We start from the raw sequence: 17,503 nt of genomic DNA on the forward strand, positions 1-17,503 counted from the left end.
TGTTAAAAATGCGCTTAGCTCAGTGTCTGGCATGTAATGAATGTGAAATAAATGTTAGCTCTTATTGTTACTATGAATTTATTATTCAAACGAGTAAAAGGAGGTAGTCATGAAGGAGAGACGCCAGCCAGCCTCATTCAGTGTGTTTCCAAGAGGTAGAACCAGGACCAAGAGTTGAAACTTCTCATCAAGTTGTTTCTTTTTGGATGTTTTATCCTCCTCCGCCCCAGAGTTTGCTCATCTTGTATCATAATTTCCTTTACTGTCCACTCTTGATGTACAAATGTCTCTACTTTGCCTTGCAGAATTCTACAATTCCGTCTCTATAAAAAAAAATTCAAGGAGACTTTGAGGCCTTATGACGTGAAGGATGTGATTGAGCAGTATTCCGCCGGACATCTTGACATGCTTTCCAGGATAAAGTACCTTCAGACGAGGTAAGACAGCACACCTGGAAGGATGGTGCTCTCCTGACTGCTAAGGAATTAGACAGAGCCAGGTAGACCTTAGTGCTGAGGGTGAAAGGCATTCAGTAATCCACAGTGCAGGGGAGAAATTTTAAGAACAAACATATTCATCAAACATGGATGTCAAGGCCAACCAACACCAGATCAGACAGGCTGGGAAGAATTTCTATGACATTGACACAGCCAAGATCAACACCCTGATTAGGCCTCAGGGAGAAAAAAGGCATCTGTGCTACTGGCCCCTGACTATGCTGCTTTGGATGTTGCCAACAAAATTGGGATTACCTAAAATGAGTCCAGTTGACTAATTCTAAATATAAATTTTCACCCAATTAAAAGTTCATCAAGTGTTATTTATACTAGTGAAAATATGGAAACAGCATTGATTCCCAATTCCCAGTAACTGCCTCCATTTTTGTTAGGCACCTGGTGCTCTACATTTATGTCTCTAATCCCTTATAACCCCCTAAGTATTGCATTATAGCTGCCATCTTACCAGTGATGAAACTGAAGCTCATAGGACGATGGATTTGCCCAAAACTACCCAGCTAGTAGGTGGCAGAGCTGGAAGTCAAACCAGATCCAACTGGTTACAAAACTCCCATTCTCTGTAACATACCACACTGCCTCAAATCTATAAATAGTGATTAAGAAAAGAATGGTACCTGCTCTCATTAAAAAGTTATGCAGCCATCAAATGACATGTTAAAAATGTATATAGTGAGAAAAAAATTTATGTGATTAGTGAATATATATATGCATAATATGATTACTTATAGTACTTAGATACTTCTATGGACATATGTATGATTATATTTATATATAGTCTACCTAGATCTTGTGATGATATTAACTATGTTATTTATATACCGTGATTACAAAAATGTACACACGTAGCATTTATTTGGAAATATACACAACACATACACACTCTCCCTTACAGGAGCCTAAAGAAAAGAAATAAGACTTCCCCCAAGGGGTTACCATAGCTCTACTGATGTGATGAGTCCATGTGTGATTTTATTTCTTCTTTTTAAATTTATCAAATCTTCAATGAATTGTAAAAATATCCTTTTAAAAAGAAAATCATTTAAAACAACTAAAGGACACTTGGATGTCACGTCATAGAACTGACATCAGGAAGCCAAAGCCCTGAGGCTCATTCTCAGACCTGTGTGAGATTTCAGATTGACATGAGTCAGGTCCTCTCTGGACCTCAGTTTTCTCATCTGAATATTTCACCATTGGGTTGTCCTGCAGAGTTAATAGGACCATCATGTTGAATGAGTTGACCATTAACGACGCTGCTGGGTTGGAAGAATGCTTATTATTTGTGACCTTCCTTTATCCATAAATGGAATACCAACTGTGACAGCCCAGCACAGTGGCGGGCACACAATCGGTGCTCAATGCTGCCGAGCAAAAGGATACGTGAACGAGTTCTGAGCCTAACGTGCTGTTATTTATGCAATGTGTCTCTCTGAGAGATGGAAGGAGGGAACATGATGTCTAGGACATACCGGCCTCCAGAAATATCAGCCCCTCTTAATGTGCATTGAGTGGACCTTTGCACAGTCATCATGTTTGGTATTTATCAGGCACAGGAGTTTCTGAGTCTTAGCGGGAGGTTGACTGCCTAAGTGGGCTAATCACATGCCCCCAGCCATGCTGATACTGCAGGAGGCCAGAGAGAAAGGAAGGGTGATTTAGTACATGGTGGGGTCACTGGAGGAGCGGTTGGGTTTGCAGAGAGACAGAGTGAGGCATGGCTTCTTCTGGGTGCGTGGTCTTAGCGGTCCTAGGCCTGTGACAAGCCTTCAAGGCTGCTCCCACACCCGGCCCCTGCCCTAGCCGTGCAACTTGATGAGGGGAGGGGGTGGGGGGGCGTTTGTCTCCTGTTGTGCTCAGGGTGGTGCAGATAGGGAGCTAGTGGCTTGAGCAGAAATGGAAGCAAGGTGTGGGAGCCAGTGTTGGATCATCCCTCTAATGGTCGGAGAAGCCTGCAAAGCAGCAGAGAAAAGAGAGCACAGCTGAAAACAGAGGCTAGGGTTTAGGAGGAAAAACTCCCTAACTAGGTGTTTTGGGTGGAATAAAAGAGCTGGAAGACCAGATAGGCTGTAGCACACATGACATTTCCTGTAAGAAATAACAAGACACAACTGTCACCCTGTCTCAGTGGTTTGGCTGCCTCTCTCCCCTGGGATAGAGAGATGCTCCCGGTACCCCTGGACCGAAAAAAGATAATGATACATTGAGATTATAAATTCTTACTCTCTTTCTGTGTCTCTGTCTCTGTCTCTGTCTCTGTCTCTGTCTCTCTCTCTCGTCACCTCTTCCTTTCCCTTTCCCCCTTCCTCTCTTGTTTCTCTTCTCCTTTATATTCCAAACCCACAGCTGACTGCAGAAGGAAGAGAATGAATTGCTTTCTTCTCTTTTCATGTAAAGCTGGTTTTAATTTAATCCCCTCTCTTTGTGTGCTCTCTTTCAGAATAGATATGATTTTCACCCCTGGACCTCCGTCTACTCCAAAACATAAGAAGTCTCAGAAAGCATTCACCTGCCCATCCCAGCAGTCTCCCAGGTGGGGCCTATGGTCATGGGCTGACAGGCTGTGTGGTGCCAAAGCCCACAGAGCATTCCCCAAACCTCAGCTGGGCTTCTTCACGGTGGGGTGAGGTTGCCATTCCCCTAAACCAGATGAAGAGAAAGAGTTTGAAGCCTATTCCGGCCTGTGGCCATCTGAGAGGTTTCTGTACAAAAGACTTGCAGCCCCTCCACCCAGACCCTGTAGGTGACACTGCTTTTTATGGCTATTGAAAATGAAACTAATGGTCTCCTAGTTATAAAATAAGAGGAGACTTATGAGCTTTACTGGAACCGAAAGAATATGTCACGTTGGCAGAGCCCAAGGCACTCCTGGTCAGCTATCTCGGCTTTTCCTGCATCATCACCCACAGAGCCCAAGAAGGAAATCAGATGTCAGGTCCCTGACAACACTGTAACAGGCAGAGCTGTGTCCTTCAACAGAGCAGCTCCGCTGTCCCTCAAAAGATGTTTGAGAATTGTCCTTTGTTAGGTCCTCATGAACAAGGAGCCATCCTTTAGAACAGCGGTCCCCAACCTTTTTGGCACCAGGGACCGGTTTCATGGAAGACAACTTTTCCACGGACTGGGGGTTGGGGGGGGATGGTTTCGGGATGATTCAAACACATTACATTTATTGTGCACTTTATTTCTATTATTATTACATTGTAATATATAATGAAATAATTATACAACTCACTGTAAGACTGACCGGAGACGGAGCTCAGGCGGTAATGCGAGCGACGGGGAGCGGCTGTAACCCACCGCTCACCTCCTGCTGTGCGGCCCGGTTCCTAACAGTAGCGGTCCGTGGCCCGGGCGTTGGGGATGCCTGCTTTAGAAAGTCCACTGTGAAAGAAGTGTACACTTCTTTATTCCCCAGTGTCTTCAAGGCAGGTAACATGAGTGACGGGAGGTAGGCATAAGAAATGTTATGCACCTTATCATAATAAGGCTCCTTATTAAAGAAGGGAGAATGTAAGGAGGATAATATACAGCATCTAATCTTTGGCCTCAGTCCTGGGGATAGAATAGCAAGGGGTGAACGTGCCCCATCCCAAGGAGGTAATTGTTACTTTGTTCTGCTGTTGCTAATTTTACCAATGAAGATCCTCTGTTTCCAGAGAGTCTGATTTCTCAAGAAAAGCTGCATATCCAGATTTCATGTACAATTCCCCATTTCTGAGATGGCTTAAATGTTTAGAACCCTGTGCAAGCCAAGGAGAACACCGGTGGGCTTGGATTCAGCACACAGGCCACCAGTATTTGACATGTGCTTTAATTCAAGATTGCTCAGCCCAAGACAGGCCAGGGTCTTAGCAGGAGTCAGTAGCCTAAAGAGAAAAACCAACTGCCTAGAAAGTGCCAGACATGAATGGTTTCAAGCAATAGCTAAGTGCCCTGAAAGGTCTCTTCTACGTAGAGCAGTATTGAAACTAACTGGAATTTAGGCAGATATGAACTGTGCCTGGCCAAGGAGCAAATGCAGCACACGTCTCCATCCTGTTCCCTACGAATAGCATCTTTTGCATCATTTTCCAGATTTCACATCTGTTTCCCAGTCTTAACTAAATGAAACAGATGAAATATTGGAATATTGGTCCCCACTGTGTAGAATTTCAGAGATGAGACAACCCCTCCCCCACTCCATCCTCAACCAGTCGTCCGAGACGGAAAGGCCAAGGAACATAATTTAAAGGAATCAAACACTCTGGGCACAGTTACTAACCTTGACACAGAGCTTCCTAAGAGCAGCTTAATATTCAGCTTCAGGACTTCCCTGGCAGTCCGCTGGTTAAACTTCACACTTCCCTGCAGTAAACACGGTAAGCATGAGATGTCCCTGTTGAAGACAGGAAAATGCTGGCCTTTCCTGATGCCCATTTGCCTCCAGAGTTGCGTGGTCTCTTCCAGACCACGTCAGCCTGAACACGAGAAGGATAGTTCCAGGGGCCACAGCCCACCTAGCTGAAATGACCTTGCAAGGCACAAGTAGCTATCACGATCTTACAGCAACATGGGCTCTTCCCTAGGAATGAACCGTACGTGGCCAGACCGTCCACATCCGAAGCTGAAGACCAGAGCATGATGGGGAAGTTTGTGAAAGTCGAGAGGCAGGTAGGTCCTTCCTTTCTCTCACCAAAAAACAAGTATGTGAAATTTACTTTCAAATGTCATTTTTTTTCATAGGGAGATAACATACTTGAGAATCTACCAGTCATAAAGGATCTGGAAATGAAATCGCCGATTCAGCACTTTACTGGTTGGGTGGTCACGTGCAAGTGAATAAATTGTTCTGAGTCTTAGTTTCCTCGTATGTAGAACGGGGATTTTAATTCCTCATGAGGTTGCCATGAGGACTAAATCAACTGACACCTGTAAATTATCTACAGTAGTAGCTGGCACACAGTAAACACTCAACAAATGGTGGCTACTGTTACCATGAACTTCATGGTGTTTAAGGAATGTTGGTGACCTTCTCCACATTTATTCGTAATTCTCCTCCTTCCCTGAAAGTTTGGGTCATTGTGTGGCCGGTGTGAAGGGGCCTGGAGGAGGGCAGGCTGTGGGTGGGGTTCATTCAGGGCAGAAAGAAACCTATTCAGTGACAGCACCCTAGGTAGCCCACCTCTCCTCTCTGCAGTAAAGCAGCTTATATTTCAGGATCGTTTGCCCAACTTTACACTAGATAAATAGCACTGTCAGTTTCCCTTAGGATTCCTATCAATCCTTTTATTTTATTCAGAACCTAAAATTGGATCTGTGCAGAAGAAGCAAGAGAAAATTTGAATGATTATTCTTTTTTGGTATATCAAGAATATCCTTTTCCATTTTAAATTTTTAATTTCTCATCTCAGCTCTTCCACTTACCTGCTCTGTGATGTTTGATGAGTTACTTCATCTCTCTGTGCCTCTATTTCCTCACCTGGAAAATAGAGAGAATAATAGTATCCACCTCATAGGGCTGTTACGAAAATTAAATAAGTTAATATCTTTAAAGTGCATACTAACTGCTAGAGAAGTATTAGTTATTGTTAAGGCTTGGGTACCAACTCAGCCATGACCTAGTTCTACGCTTTGTGTCTTCATCTGTAAGAGAGGATGGTAGACCTGCCTGCAGTGCTTCCTGGTGAGTTATGAACTGTCAGGGAAAGAACATGCCATGCACACATGAATGCACACTTGTGTCTGTGCACTCAAAGATTTTGATACGTTCTCAATTTTGTGGGTAGGAACAGATAGATGCAGCTTATCTCAGTGTATCTTCCCCTGGCCTCCAAGACCCCTAGGCAGGGTCTCCAGTTCTGAGCTCAATTCTTGCTAACCACTGCCCTTGTATCTTTGGGGCTTACATCACCAGGTAGGGGAAATGTACACAAACAGTCCAGATGCTTCTGTAAGGGGATGTTTGCAAATCAAGATCTCCCGCTCCTAGACCCAAACGCAGCAGCAAGGCCACCTCCTCCTCGGGTAAAACTTGTCCTCCACCCATCTCTCTGCTTCCGGCTTTCTGGGAAGTCCTTGCCCTGTGTGTGTTTTTTTTTTTTTTTTTAGATTAGCACGAATCCATGCGCAAGGCTCAAAATCAAGAGGCACAAAATAATTAGCTGTTATGATGATTACGACTTGCAAGAACCCTCTTCCTTTCTGAGAAGTAAACGCTATAGTTTTTCCTCCCGACCAGTAAAACTACCCGCAGGTCCGGAGAAAGCAGCGATTCACGGCTCCTTGTGTTTTCCAGGTTCGCGACGTGGGGAAGAAGGCAGCGATTCACGGCTCCTTGTGTTTTCCAGGTTCGCGATATGGGGAAGAAGCTGGACTTCCTGGTGGACATGCATATGCAGCACATGGAGCGGCTGCAGGTGCACGTCACCGACTTCTGCCCGACCAAGGGGACCTCTTCGCCAGCTGAGGCAGAGAAGAGAGAGGACCACCGGGAAGCGGATTTGAAAACCATCATGTGTAACGACTCTGAGACCGGCGCCCCCAGCGCTCCCTACAGCATCCACCAGGTGCCCATTGACAGGGCCGGCCCCTACGGGGTTTTTGCCCACGACCCCGTGAACCTGTCCCGAGGGGCACCCAGTTCTGGAAAGGTTCACGCCACCCTTTCCTCCTCGGCGACCACCTATGCGGAAAGGCCCACCGTCCTGCCTATCTTGACTCTTCTCGACTCCCGAGGGAGCTACCACTCCCAGGCTGAACTGCACAGCCCCTGCTCGGACCGGGTCTCCCCCCAGCAGAGACGCAGCATCACCCGGGACAGTGACACCCCCCTGTCCCTGATGTCTGTCAACCACGAGGAGCTGGAACGCTCTCCAAGTGGCTTCAGCATCTCCCAAGACAGAGACGATCTTGTGTTTGGCCCGAGCGGGGGGTCAAGCTGGATGAGGGAGAAACGGTACCTCGCCGAGGGTGAGACAGACACGGACACAGACCCCTTCACGCCCAGTGGCTCCATGCCTTTGTCATCCACGGGGGATGGTATTTCCGATTCGATATGGACCCCTTCCAACAAGCCCACTTAAAAGGGGTCGTGGGCTGGCTCCTCCTTGTAATGTAGACGGACCTTGTATAGCTCGCTTGCTCTCACACCCGCCACGTACCTGTGAGATCCCCAGTGGCTGCGTCAAACGCGTGCATGTGCGTGGCAGCCCCGCCCGGGCTGGGGCTTCTCGTGGCCTTTCTCCCCCCCAGGTGGCCACAGTGAAGCCGCCTCCTCTCGAGCATGGTTTGCATGACGTCACACTATGTAAATGGCGCCGCTGGCCTCTTTAGGGTACACGTTTAGCCGCTCTTCGTACTTTGAATCATGACTGGACCAGTACAGGGAGAAACGACTGGGGAGCCGTGCGATGTGTCTGTGTGGTCGTCTGGTTTGGGTTTTGGTTGGGTGAGCAGAGAAAGTCGTTTACGTTGCTTCTAGCGTCACTGCCCCTTTGTGTAAAACAGTCCAACAATTAGCCGTTTTCTAAAGCAAGCAAATCATTCTCTCAACAAAAATACATTGCGTACCAGTGACGTCGCCTCCTGAGCTAAAAACGTGAGGGGAGGAACGAGATAGTCATCACATCTTCAAAACCAAGAATTTAAAACATTATTAAGGAAAGCCTGGGAAAACCTTCCAAAAGCTCTCAAAGGGACCTCACTAAGTAAGTCTGTCATTGTCAACTATCACGCCCCGGTTTCCTCATCTATGAAGGGTGGTGGCAGGTGTAACGTGTTGGATGAGTTGTGACTAGGCAGGGAGAAAACACACACACATGCACATTAAGATAGTTCCCAAATTACGTAGCCAAAGATAACAGAATTTATCAGCAGTGGGGTGCCCCTCGGGGCAGGGGCTCAGTGCCTTCAAAATGAGGTTCCAATTCACATTCTTCCCCGAGATACTTGTATAAAATATCCATCTCAAATAGGAACTAGAGTCAAGAGGGCGCACAGAGTTATCCAGTCCACATCCTTCCTTGTAAAAATGAGAAAGCTTAGGCCCAGGTAAAGACATATGTCCAGGGCCACTCCATTGTTCCCCAGAGACCTGAGACTCAAAGCCCGGTCAGCTGACTCACTCCAGGCCCTGGTCCCTCCTGCCATGCCACTCTGCAGTTTACACAACAGGACGGAGATGCCTGTACTCTGTTGTGTGGAAAGCACTCGTGACACTGTTTACCCAGCGGGAGGAGGATGTCTGCTTTTATTGCAAAACATGTTTGTCGGATGCTTTGCATTTTGGATCCAGAAAAAAGTAGTAATACAAGTGAGCTACAACATTCATTAATATGCAACTAGACAAAATTTCCACAACCATCCATTTTTCCTCCTCTAGATTTTTTTGCGGTACACGGGCCTCTCACTGCTGTGGCCTCTCCCGTTACGGAGCACAGGCTCCGGACGCGCAGGCTCAGCGGCCATGGCTCACGGTCCCAGCCGCTCCGCGGCATGTGGGATCTTCCCGGACCGGGGCACGAACCTGCGTCCCCTGCATCGGCAGGCGGACTCTCAACCACTGCGCCACCAGGGAAGCCCCCTCCTCTAGATTTTTTAAACCACACATAGCCATAAGACTAGCTGAGCTCACTGTCCTGCTACATAAGCATTAATATGAAGCAGAAGCCATCCTGCTAGGAGATGTTGCTATTCTCTGAAACACACTGATGGAAAAGGTTTCCGTTAGGCTCGAGGTAATTAGCTAAATGACTACACTGCAGTGTTACTGTCTCACTCTTTTCATACGTCTAAGCACACATTGTGGATGGTTACCTTGATGACAGGATGTTTGAAGTGGCCTACGCGAGTGTCTGCGTCCCACCGACGCTCTCCCTCGCAGTCTCGTCAAGAGCCATAATGGCTGCGGCAGACGTGATGGTGGATGGTTTCATCGTTACCTAGTGCAGGGATCTTGCACTATATCGGCGAGAGGAGCTCCTTCCTCAGAGATTGGTTTCTTTCAACCTATGTGTCAACAGGTACCATGTGTAAGGCTCAGAGTACAGTAATAATGAAGGGTCAGCCCCTGACTTTAGGGACTTACAACCAAAGCCTGAAGTCCTTGGCTTTGTGAGGGGTAAAAAAGGAGTTTTACTTGGAGAGTCCCACGAATGGATGGGTGTTGGCTTTGAAGTCCGAGGTAGGAAATACACAAGAGTGCGCACATACATCAGACGTGAAACCCCCTCCCCCATGGTTTGCCGTTTGACTTTCTGGCTATCTGAAGGGCAAAGGGCATGTGAGCCTCCTGACCCCCTTCAGTATGGCTGCAGTTGATGACCTAAGAAACCTTATGCCCCTTCCTTAGAGTTCGGTTCTTGATTCTGACCTTCCTGGAATCTTTTGTCAAAAATGATTGAGCCATCTAACATACCAATTATTTTTCTAACTTATTAATATTCTTGCAGAACCTACTGGCCTCAGTATCTTACAAATAGAGGCATTTTCCAAGAACTCAATGGAGTTCCCAGCTGGAAGAGTGAGACTTTCTCATCCTCAGGTTAAAAATAGTTACCATGGCTCCAAAGTTAGAGGATTACCTTAGGTTCTTTTAGTAACTGATGGGCAGGGATTGGGTTTGTGTCGATTCCATACCTCCAATGCAGTATGTTGTCTTTATCAGTGTAGACCAAGGCAAATTACATCGTCATGAATGAATAAATGATAAGAATCTTAAGAGCTGTTCTTTCCCATCTAAGAAAACAAAAAAGAAAGAAAAATCATCTAGAATATTCTTTGATATTCCTTTAAAAAAAAAACACATTCCAGAAATGCAAACCAAACCTACTCAAGTTGCCTGCCCACAGACGACATCATCAACATGGCTGGCATTGATGAAGTAGAAATTCAGAGTCTGGGATTAAACATAAGTTATTAGGAGAAACAGTGTGTGCTTCCACAAACCTCTTTTTGTCAAACAAAAAAAACAGCATGATGAAATAATCCAACAGAATTGGTAAATAACACAGCCCAAGATTATTCTACTTCAGATAAACCAGTGGTTCTGAAGCTTGCCCAGGAAATTGCAGTAGTTTCAGCAGAACTCCATGAAATAATGGCAAATGAAGGATGACTTTCTCAAGGGAAACTATGATATATGTATTCAGTCTCTGTGTCACAACATGATATATGCAAAATTGAAGAGGTCGTCTTTTAGCAGGATCAACATTAATGAGATAAATACACTTTCCAAATGTTAGGTGACGGGGGATCCTATTGGGCTGAGAAGAAAATACTTGAGATCAATTTTGAGTTTTGACTATCAGAGACTAGCACACAAGCAAATACTTAAAGTTTTTTTTGTTTTTTTAATTGTGAGAGGGAAAAAAAATCAAATTGAGAAAGTTTATTCACTAACTGTGTTTGTTCTGGAAACTGAGAGATTAGACTTATTAGACATGGCATTGATATTATAAAGCTCTAGTTGTCATGAAAACATAGCCAGAAAACCCCAAGGTATATACTGTACATCAAATGAGCTCATTAATCAACAGTATGCATTTAATGCCTATTTTGTGCAAGACAGTTCCTAGACACTGTAAGTTGAAAGAATAATTACTTACAGAAAATGTTAACGTAACAGGAGCTACTCAAAACTGGCCAAGATCATTGTCATAATTCCATACCACCCTAATGAGCGTGATAAAAACGTTCCTTTGGTTATTCATTTACAAGACTTATTAAGCGCCACTGTCTTCTAGGCACAGCACAATGCACCAGAAATTCAGAGATAAGAAAAATACAGACTGCTGTCAAAAAGCTAGGAATCTGGTGGCCTTGAATTATTAAAGGTCCCTTTAAATTATGTCTCCCAGAAGTGGAAAGAACCTGATTTCATCCCTGCAGACAACTATACAGACAGGAATGCTTCCTAGGCTGGAATCAGTGAGAGACTGAACATGGAAGAAAGTGAAAGCAAAACTTCTGCATCAAAATCGTAATGACCCCATCAGCTCCGGGAAGGCCGATTGGATTGTAGGGGGACTTTGAGTTTGCGTTCAATGCTTTAGACATTATAGCTCCAGACAAGCTGTGGAAGAAGGAGTTTCTGGAGTATCTGAGAAGGTTCTTGGAGAAATCAGCTTTTTCTTCCTCTCCAAATCCCTACCATGATTGAGACCAGGCAAGGAGCTGAGCTACTTCCATTTCATTGTGTTGACCAAGAGAAGCTTATAGTAAAGACCAATATACAGCATCTATTTGAAGAGAAAAGTGTCACTCTGCTTCTGGAAACCTGCACATCAGGTTCTCCTGGGGCAAGAGGATAAATGTGTCCAGTGTCCTAAGAAGCCAACAGCACTTTGGAAAGTGCACCCCAGGCTTCCTCCAGAAGATGCCCCATAGGTACTCTTCATGTTCCTTGAATACATATCCAGGGCACCTAGAACCCCAAGGATTACCTTTGCTTTCTGAACCCTGGGCATCCTGAGGAGTCTGCCCATGTCCTCACTTGTCTTTGAAGGCTTGCTTGTTTCAGGATGAACTTTTAAACAGACTGTAAGTCCTTTCTTTGTATTCAAATCAACCCAAAGTTCTTGTGTTACTGATATTACACTATTTAAAACTGAGCCAACAGTCCCCTAAATCAGGTAGCAGGTATCACGATGCCCAGGTCAGAACATGTTAGGAACCAGCCTATCTGCATAGCTTTAGTGCTTTAGGAAACCAGTAATGAAAAATACCAAAGAGCTCGGAAGGATATAGAGATGCCCTGGATGAAAATCTGACTTATATTCAAACGTCTTTGGCTTTTCTGATGTGTTTTGATTTTCAAAGACACAATCTATATAGATAAAGCCCCTACTACAATGACTGCCATATCCGGGGTACTGTTATTCGTGTTCTTTTTTTACATCATGTATGGACGCCATTGCCTGAGTCTTGGTATTACTCATGAACTCTAAATTTACACTAGAAAATCTTTTTCAGAAAAAGAGTGGTGAAGATACAATCCCAATTTTTACACGACAAAATCAGGCACTTTCACAATTGCTATTTAAATAAGGACATCTCTAGAAATAGAAATGCTTACTTTTTCCATCAAAATAAGGAAGAGCAGGAATGTCGGAATGAGGAGAGCAAGACTGTTGGGTCCCAGTGGTTGGGCTGTGGCAGTTCCATGGGACACACTGTACCAGATACTGCCCCGTTGTCTCGAAGGATGATGTGTAGGAGGTAAAGCCAAATAGAAGGAATAATTAAATATAAAGAAATGAGTGGTTTCAACGAGGAAATTCAACCGTGCCATGATGTCTGTCAGACAAATGCTAGCAATGAGTGGAGAACTTCCAAGAAAGAGTTTAAGTTTGCTGAAACCCTCCTCAGGGGGATTGGTTCCCAGCTTTGAACAGCCTCAACTCTGGCATCCCTGCAGGAAACTGGGCTTTATTATCATAGACACAGGGAGGTATAATTTCATAGATTCTTAGATGCTCAGAGCAAGAAGAGACCTTAATTACCCAGACCACCTCTCTTTTTATATCAGGAAGCAGAGGCTCAGAGCAAAGGGAGTCACACTTAGTCGATCAGCGATTAAATGAGTGACTGTGTAGCAGAATCTAGAACTCAGGTCTCCTAACTCCTGGACCAGATGTTGGAGATCAAAAACTAAAATACCCAGTGAGAATAAAGTATTTCTGTTGAGCCCAGGAGATGAGAGAGAACTTCCTGGTCCACTGGAGAAACTGCGAAACCAGACACATGTGTCGGGACATCTTCCCATCTCTGGAATATGATTGATGATCCCATGCCTTGAAAGATGACATCGCTCTTTCTTCCAAAATCCTGCTGTGTTCCAAAGCTGCAGACATGCCACTGCTGCCGTGTGTGGTTGAGAAAAGGAATGAAGAAGAGCACTCCTCCCCTCCGCTCCCCTGACCTCTCCCCCAAGCTTAGACTGGTTCAGTTCTTTGGTCCATCGCTTGGACTCATTCAGCTCCAGAGTGATGCCTCAGGTTATATCCTTACCTATAAGCCAAGTTACCAGGATTTCTCCTTGAAAAAAATGTATGGGCTTGATTTTAGGAAATGGGATGTGATTTCTTTGGGGAAGTATATGACCCCAAGTCAGCAGGTCTACTGAAGTTGTCCCTTTGCCCTGGGATCTCTGGGTCCCACCTGGGCACAGCCTGACTCCTCCTGCTTTGTCCCAGAGAACGTCTGTCTTGGTCATATCACAGCCAGGTATTCTAGTCTTCACCAAAAGCTACAAAGAAGCAAACAGGATTCAACTGAAGATATCTTATGTTCCTGTAACTAGAAAATTATTTTAGGAAGTCACCAGGCCTCCATTGGCTCAAATGAGGATTTCCATAGTTGGTTTCCACTTATATTGTGCTTGGGATAGATTTTCCAGAATTTGGCAGGGCTCCTCTTATTAAAGCTAGTAGCAGGATGTTCAGTTCTCCTGAGTCAGGAGCTCCTAAGAGATAGAAAGGTGGTCAAGTTCTTGGATGGCAATAGGTGACCCACTGACTTTAATGACTGTCATTCTGTCAGCCTTCACATAGCACCGTTCTAAGGTTAAAATAAGTGTCAGAGGGAAATAAGTCAAAAAATAAGGGTCTATGTAAGAATAACCTGAGTGTGACTTATAATTAAGCGGTCAAAAGCCTTGCCCAGGGGTTAGGAATATATTTGCAATTCCTCTTAGACTTGTCAGATGGACTCTACAATTTGTTGCCTGAGAGTAACGCAAAATGAGAGCACGTTTCGCTTCAGTGTTCTATTCTCTTCCTCTGTCCCCAAGACTGAGTTCAGGGAAGGGGAGGAGAATTCACCCTAAGCTCTCTTTATGGGCAGCATGTGACGTCATAGTTCTCTCTCTCGACTTCATGCAATCCTCATCACAACCCCACTGAGGAGGTATTACTGTTTCCATCTTCTAGAAAGCTGAAGCTGAGAGGGAGAAGCCGTTAACCAAAACCCATGTACCTCCAAAGCCCATTCTTCCTCCCCACCCCAAGTCTCCCAGGTCAATAGAAATGCTCCCAAATCATGCCTTGCGGGCTTCCACAAAGCCTTGCCCTCCCACACCCCATCACCTTTAAGTAAAGTGATTACAGTCCTGTTGGTTCCCTGGAGAGAAGAGTGATTCTCGCATTGACTGTTCCCCTTGCTATTCGGCGGGTTCTGTCTGTTCCTTTGCGTGGTTTCATGATCCAGCTGTCGGCGGCAGACAATAATGCCACACAAATCGTCCATCTGGCTCATGTTGGAATCCATCAGCTCCGGGAGTTTGGTGTGGCTACAGATTATCCCACAAGTGCCCCGTGTTCTTTGCCCCCAAGGATTTCCTTTCATTGTTTTAACCAAGCAAGTTCAAATGTCCCTCCTGACTAGTCTTTTGTCTCTAGACTGTCCCTTTATTTCAGAGCTCAGAGATCCTGCAGAAACAGGTGAGTCTTCAAAAACATCCTCTGGGAGGCCAAAGGCTCAGAACAGTTGTGTTTCTCTTTCTCGATATGAAAAGATCAAGGTTCCCAGTGGAAGCCAACCTGATCTGATAATTGGGCTCTTCTTTTCCCTCTGAATCCTTTTCCAAGGGAGGGGAGCGCAGCTCCACCCTCCAAAGTTCCTGTGATAGTTCAGAGTCCAGGTGGGAGGCCAAGTTCCAAGACTGGCAGCCACCTTGTTGTCGAGTGTCAGGCTTTGCTGTTGGAGATGTGAGGTGGGCCCTGCCCCATCTTGAAAACCCCCTTAGAAAGATGCACCAACTTCACCAGAATTGTCAATCATTCCCTGTTTTAAAGAGGAAGCTGCCTTCCACGTTGCTTCCAATGGGTATGGCTATTCTTCTTTTTCTTTTTTCTCTTTGTGATGTAGCAGTGATGGAAAACACCAATCTGAAGAGCAAACTGAGGCTTCCAGTGACATGAATCCGTTGTTTCTGATTTTGGATTATACTTTCTTTAACCCCCTTTTACGGCATAGAATTCTGGTGCCTTGCCCCCTGAATCTGCCTCCATGCTACAGTAGGCTCTCTTCACGTTCTGGCTTACACGGGAACACAACTCTTCCACAAGTGGCCTTTCGTGCTCTTTATAATATGATTTCCTGTAATTTTTAAACTGTATGTGTAATTTATATTCTGGCTCTGTCCAATATTTGAACAACTTTAATAAGTTGATTTCCATATATATTATGCAAACAATTCTTACCTGATTTTTTATGTTCTATCTTAAAACAAATAAATACCGCACCACTTATTAATAAATAGACATTTCAATGATTGTGTGGCAAAATGTCCTTTGCTTCATTAGCAACACAGAGCGACAAGGAAAGACAGTTCATTATTCGTTGCGGGCAGGAGGAATAGGACGGGATTTGGGTATGTTTGTAAGAAGTGGTTGAGACGCAGAGAATAAAGACACAAGAAAGGAAACATAATTCAATGTTTTCACAGCTACAAAGTGCATGATGTGGACTGCACACCTCCTTAATAACAGCCACCATACAGGTTGTAGATGTACAGACTTTAGTAAAACATGATCTAATCGTTACAGTTTTAAGACATTATTACTCCATTTTTATAGGTGAGAAAATTCAGACCCAGAAACATAAAAGACCTGCCCGAGGACAGACATTCATAAATGAACAGTCACAAGTAGGGCCCAGGACCATCTACCCCCAAGACTCATGCCACTTTCTTTGGAGAAGCTTCCCCTCCTAGACCATGTTGGGGGGAAGACTCAGAGTGAATGTAAGTCAACAGAGAGGAAATTAGTAAAGCTTATATCAGATGGCCTCTCTCTGTTGTCAGTACAGCAGGAAGGGATGTTTTCTCATGAGAAAGAGGGAGTTGGAGCAGGGAACCCTGGGAGAGTTACTTAACCTTTCTCTGTCTTGGTTTATCATCTGTAAAGTGGGGAGAAGACTGTGTGCCTTGAAGGGTTATTATCCTAGCCAAGGATCTGGCACTCAGCGCATGTTCAGTGAATGACAGCTTTTGACTCTATCCTGTACCCACACGCCTGGCTGCCTTAATTTGGGTTTCCGCAAGAAGAGAGACAGAATGTTGGATGCAGGTAGTATATTTGGAAAGTGATCCCAGAAAACATAGCTGAGAAAGAGTGGAGAGACTGGAACAGGGAGGGAGAAAAGCCAGTAAAGAATGAGCTAATCCTTGTGGGTAACTGGGCTCCATTCCACCAGGAACCCCCTGAGAACCCATGTGAAATACACCAGAGAATCATTCCACCTTGGGACAGGCATCTGGGGCATTCATCCACGGAGCCCGGTTCTTCCCTGGTTGAGAGTTGCCCCTGGGATATAAATTCCCTCCTCTGTCAGTTTTCCTGTGCTACAGCTGAGCAAGCTCCCAGGTGCAAAAGCTCTAAGGCAGAGAAGCAGAGAGACGTAGCCAGAGGAGCTGTCTGCCTGCTGTGACCTGTGTACTGTGACCACAGGTGAGCTCGCAGCTGGGCAGAGGGAAAACAGCATAGCAACATGAGCACCTGGTACATAAGCCCACTTGAAAACCCTACATACACACAGGGAAGCAAAAACCCAGCCAGGTTGCCACAAATCACTCTGTAAGTCAAAGGACAAAGTTGGCCAACACTGGACAAGCTGGCCGTGGTGCCCATGAACTTGTTCATTATTAAATAAGTGCCTGTAACCACTAGGAAGCAGGGTAGAAGGTCTGCTAGAAGATCAGGTCCACATTTGTCATTGTGAAGACGTGGGGCTGACAGGTGAGATGAGCATCCGCTCAGCAAACATATGTCCCTCCCCCAATAAAACATACCCGCCTCCGGTCTCAGATGACTGCATGACAGACAGAAAAAGAGCCTGAAAATTATATCCCTGAGAAAATCCCTTTCCATCTGCACAAATGGAGCAAAAGCCCATTCATAACCTCGCAGATCCTCCTGGGAGCCAGTTACTGTTCCTAACAATGTCGGCTTCCAACAATGAAGCTTTCAACAATGAACAGTGTCGGGCATCCAGGTGACCTGAGACCC

At 45.2% G+C, this 17,503-nt stretch overlaps 2 protein-coding genes across 3 annotated transcripts in view; one reads left to right on the top strand and one right to left on the bottom strand.

The window, feature by feature from the left end:
- KCNQ3 (potassium voltage-gated channel subfamily Q member 3) overlaps positions 1 to 15,769 on the top strand; it is a 303,171-nt gene extending 287,402 nt beyond the window's left edge. The window contains exons 12-16 of one of the 2 annotated variants that reach the window (XR_010936121.1): positions 306 to 437; positions 2,956 to 3,048; positions 5,084 to 5,168; positions 6,845 to 8,203; positions 11,240 to 15,769. Coding sequence is in view for 1 of the 2 variants with exons in the window: in XM_067711237.1 (XP_067567338.1) it covers positions 306 to 437; positions 2,956 to 3,048; positions 5,084 to 5,168; positions 6,845 to 7,579 (1,045 nt within the window). In the remaining variant the exon portion in view is untranslated. Of the gene's footprint in view, positions 1 to 305; positions 438 to 2,955; positions 3,049 to 5,083; positions 5,169 to 6,844 lie in introns of both variants that reach the window. The other variant, XM_067711237.1, reaches the window with a different exon arrangement.
- EFR3A (EFR3 homolog A) overlaps positions 9,364 to 17,503 on the bottom strand; it is a 175,465-nt gene continuing 167,325 nt past the window's right edge. The window contains exons 27-28 of the transcript XR_010936122.1: positions 10,134 to 10,232; positions 9,364 to 9,503 (exon numbers count right to left, since the gene is read on the bottom strand). The gene's annotated coding sequence lies outside the window, so the exon portion shown is untranslated. The remainder of the gene's footprint in view (positions 9,504 to 10,133; positions 10,233 to 17,503) is intronic.

The sequence above is a fragment of the Pseudorca crassidens genome, chromosome 17 (genome assembly GCF_039906515.1).
Source record: "Pseudorca crassidens isolate mPseCra1 chromosome 17, mPseCra1.hap1, whole genome shotgun sequence".
Classification (NCBI taxonomy): domain Eukaryota; kingdom Metazoa; phylum Chordata; class Mammalia; order Artiodactyla; family Delphinidae; genus Pseudorca; species Pseudorca crassidens.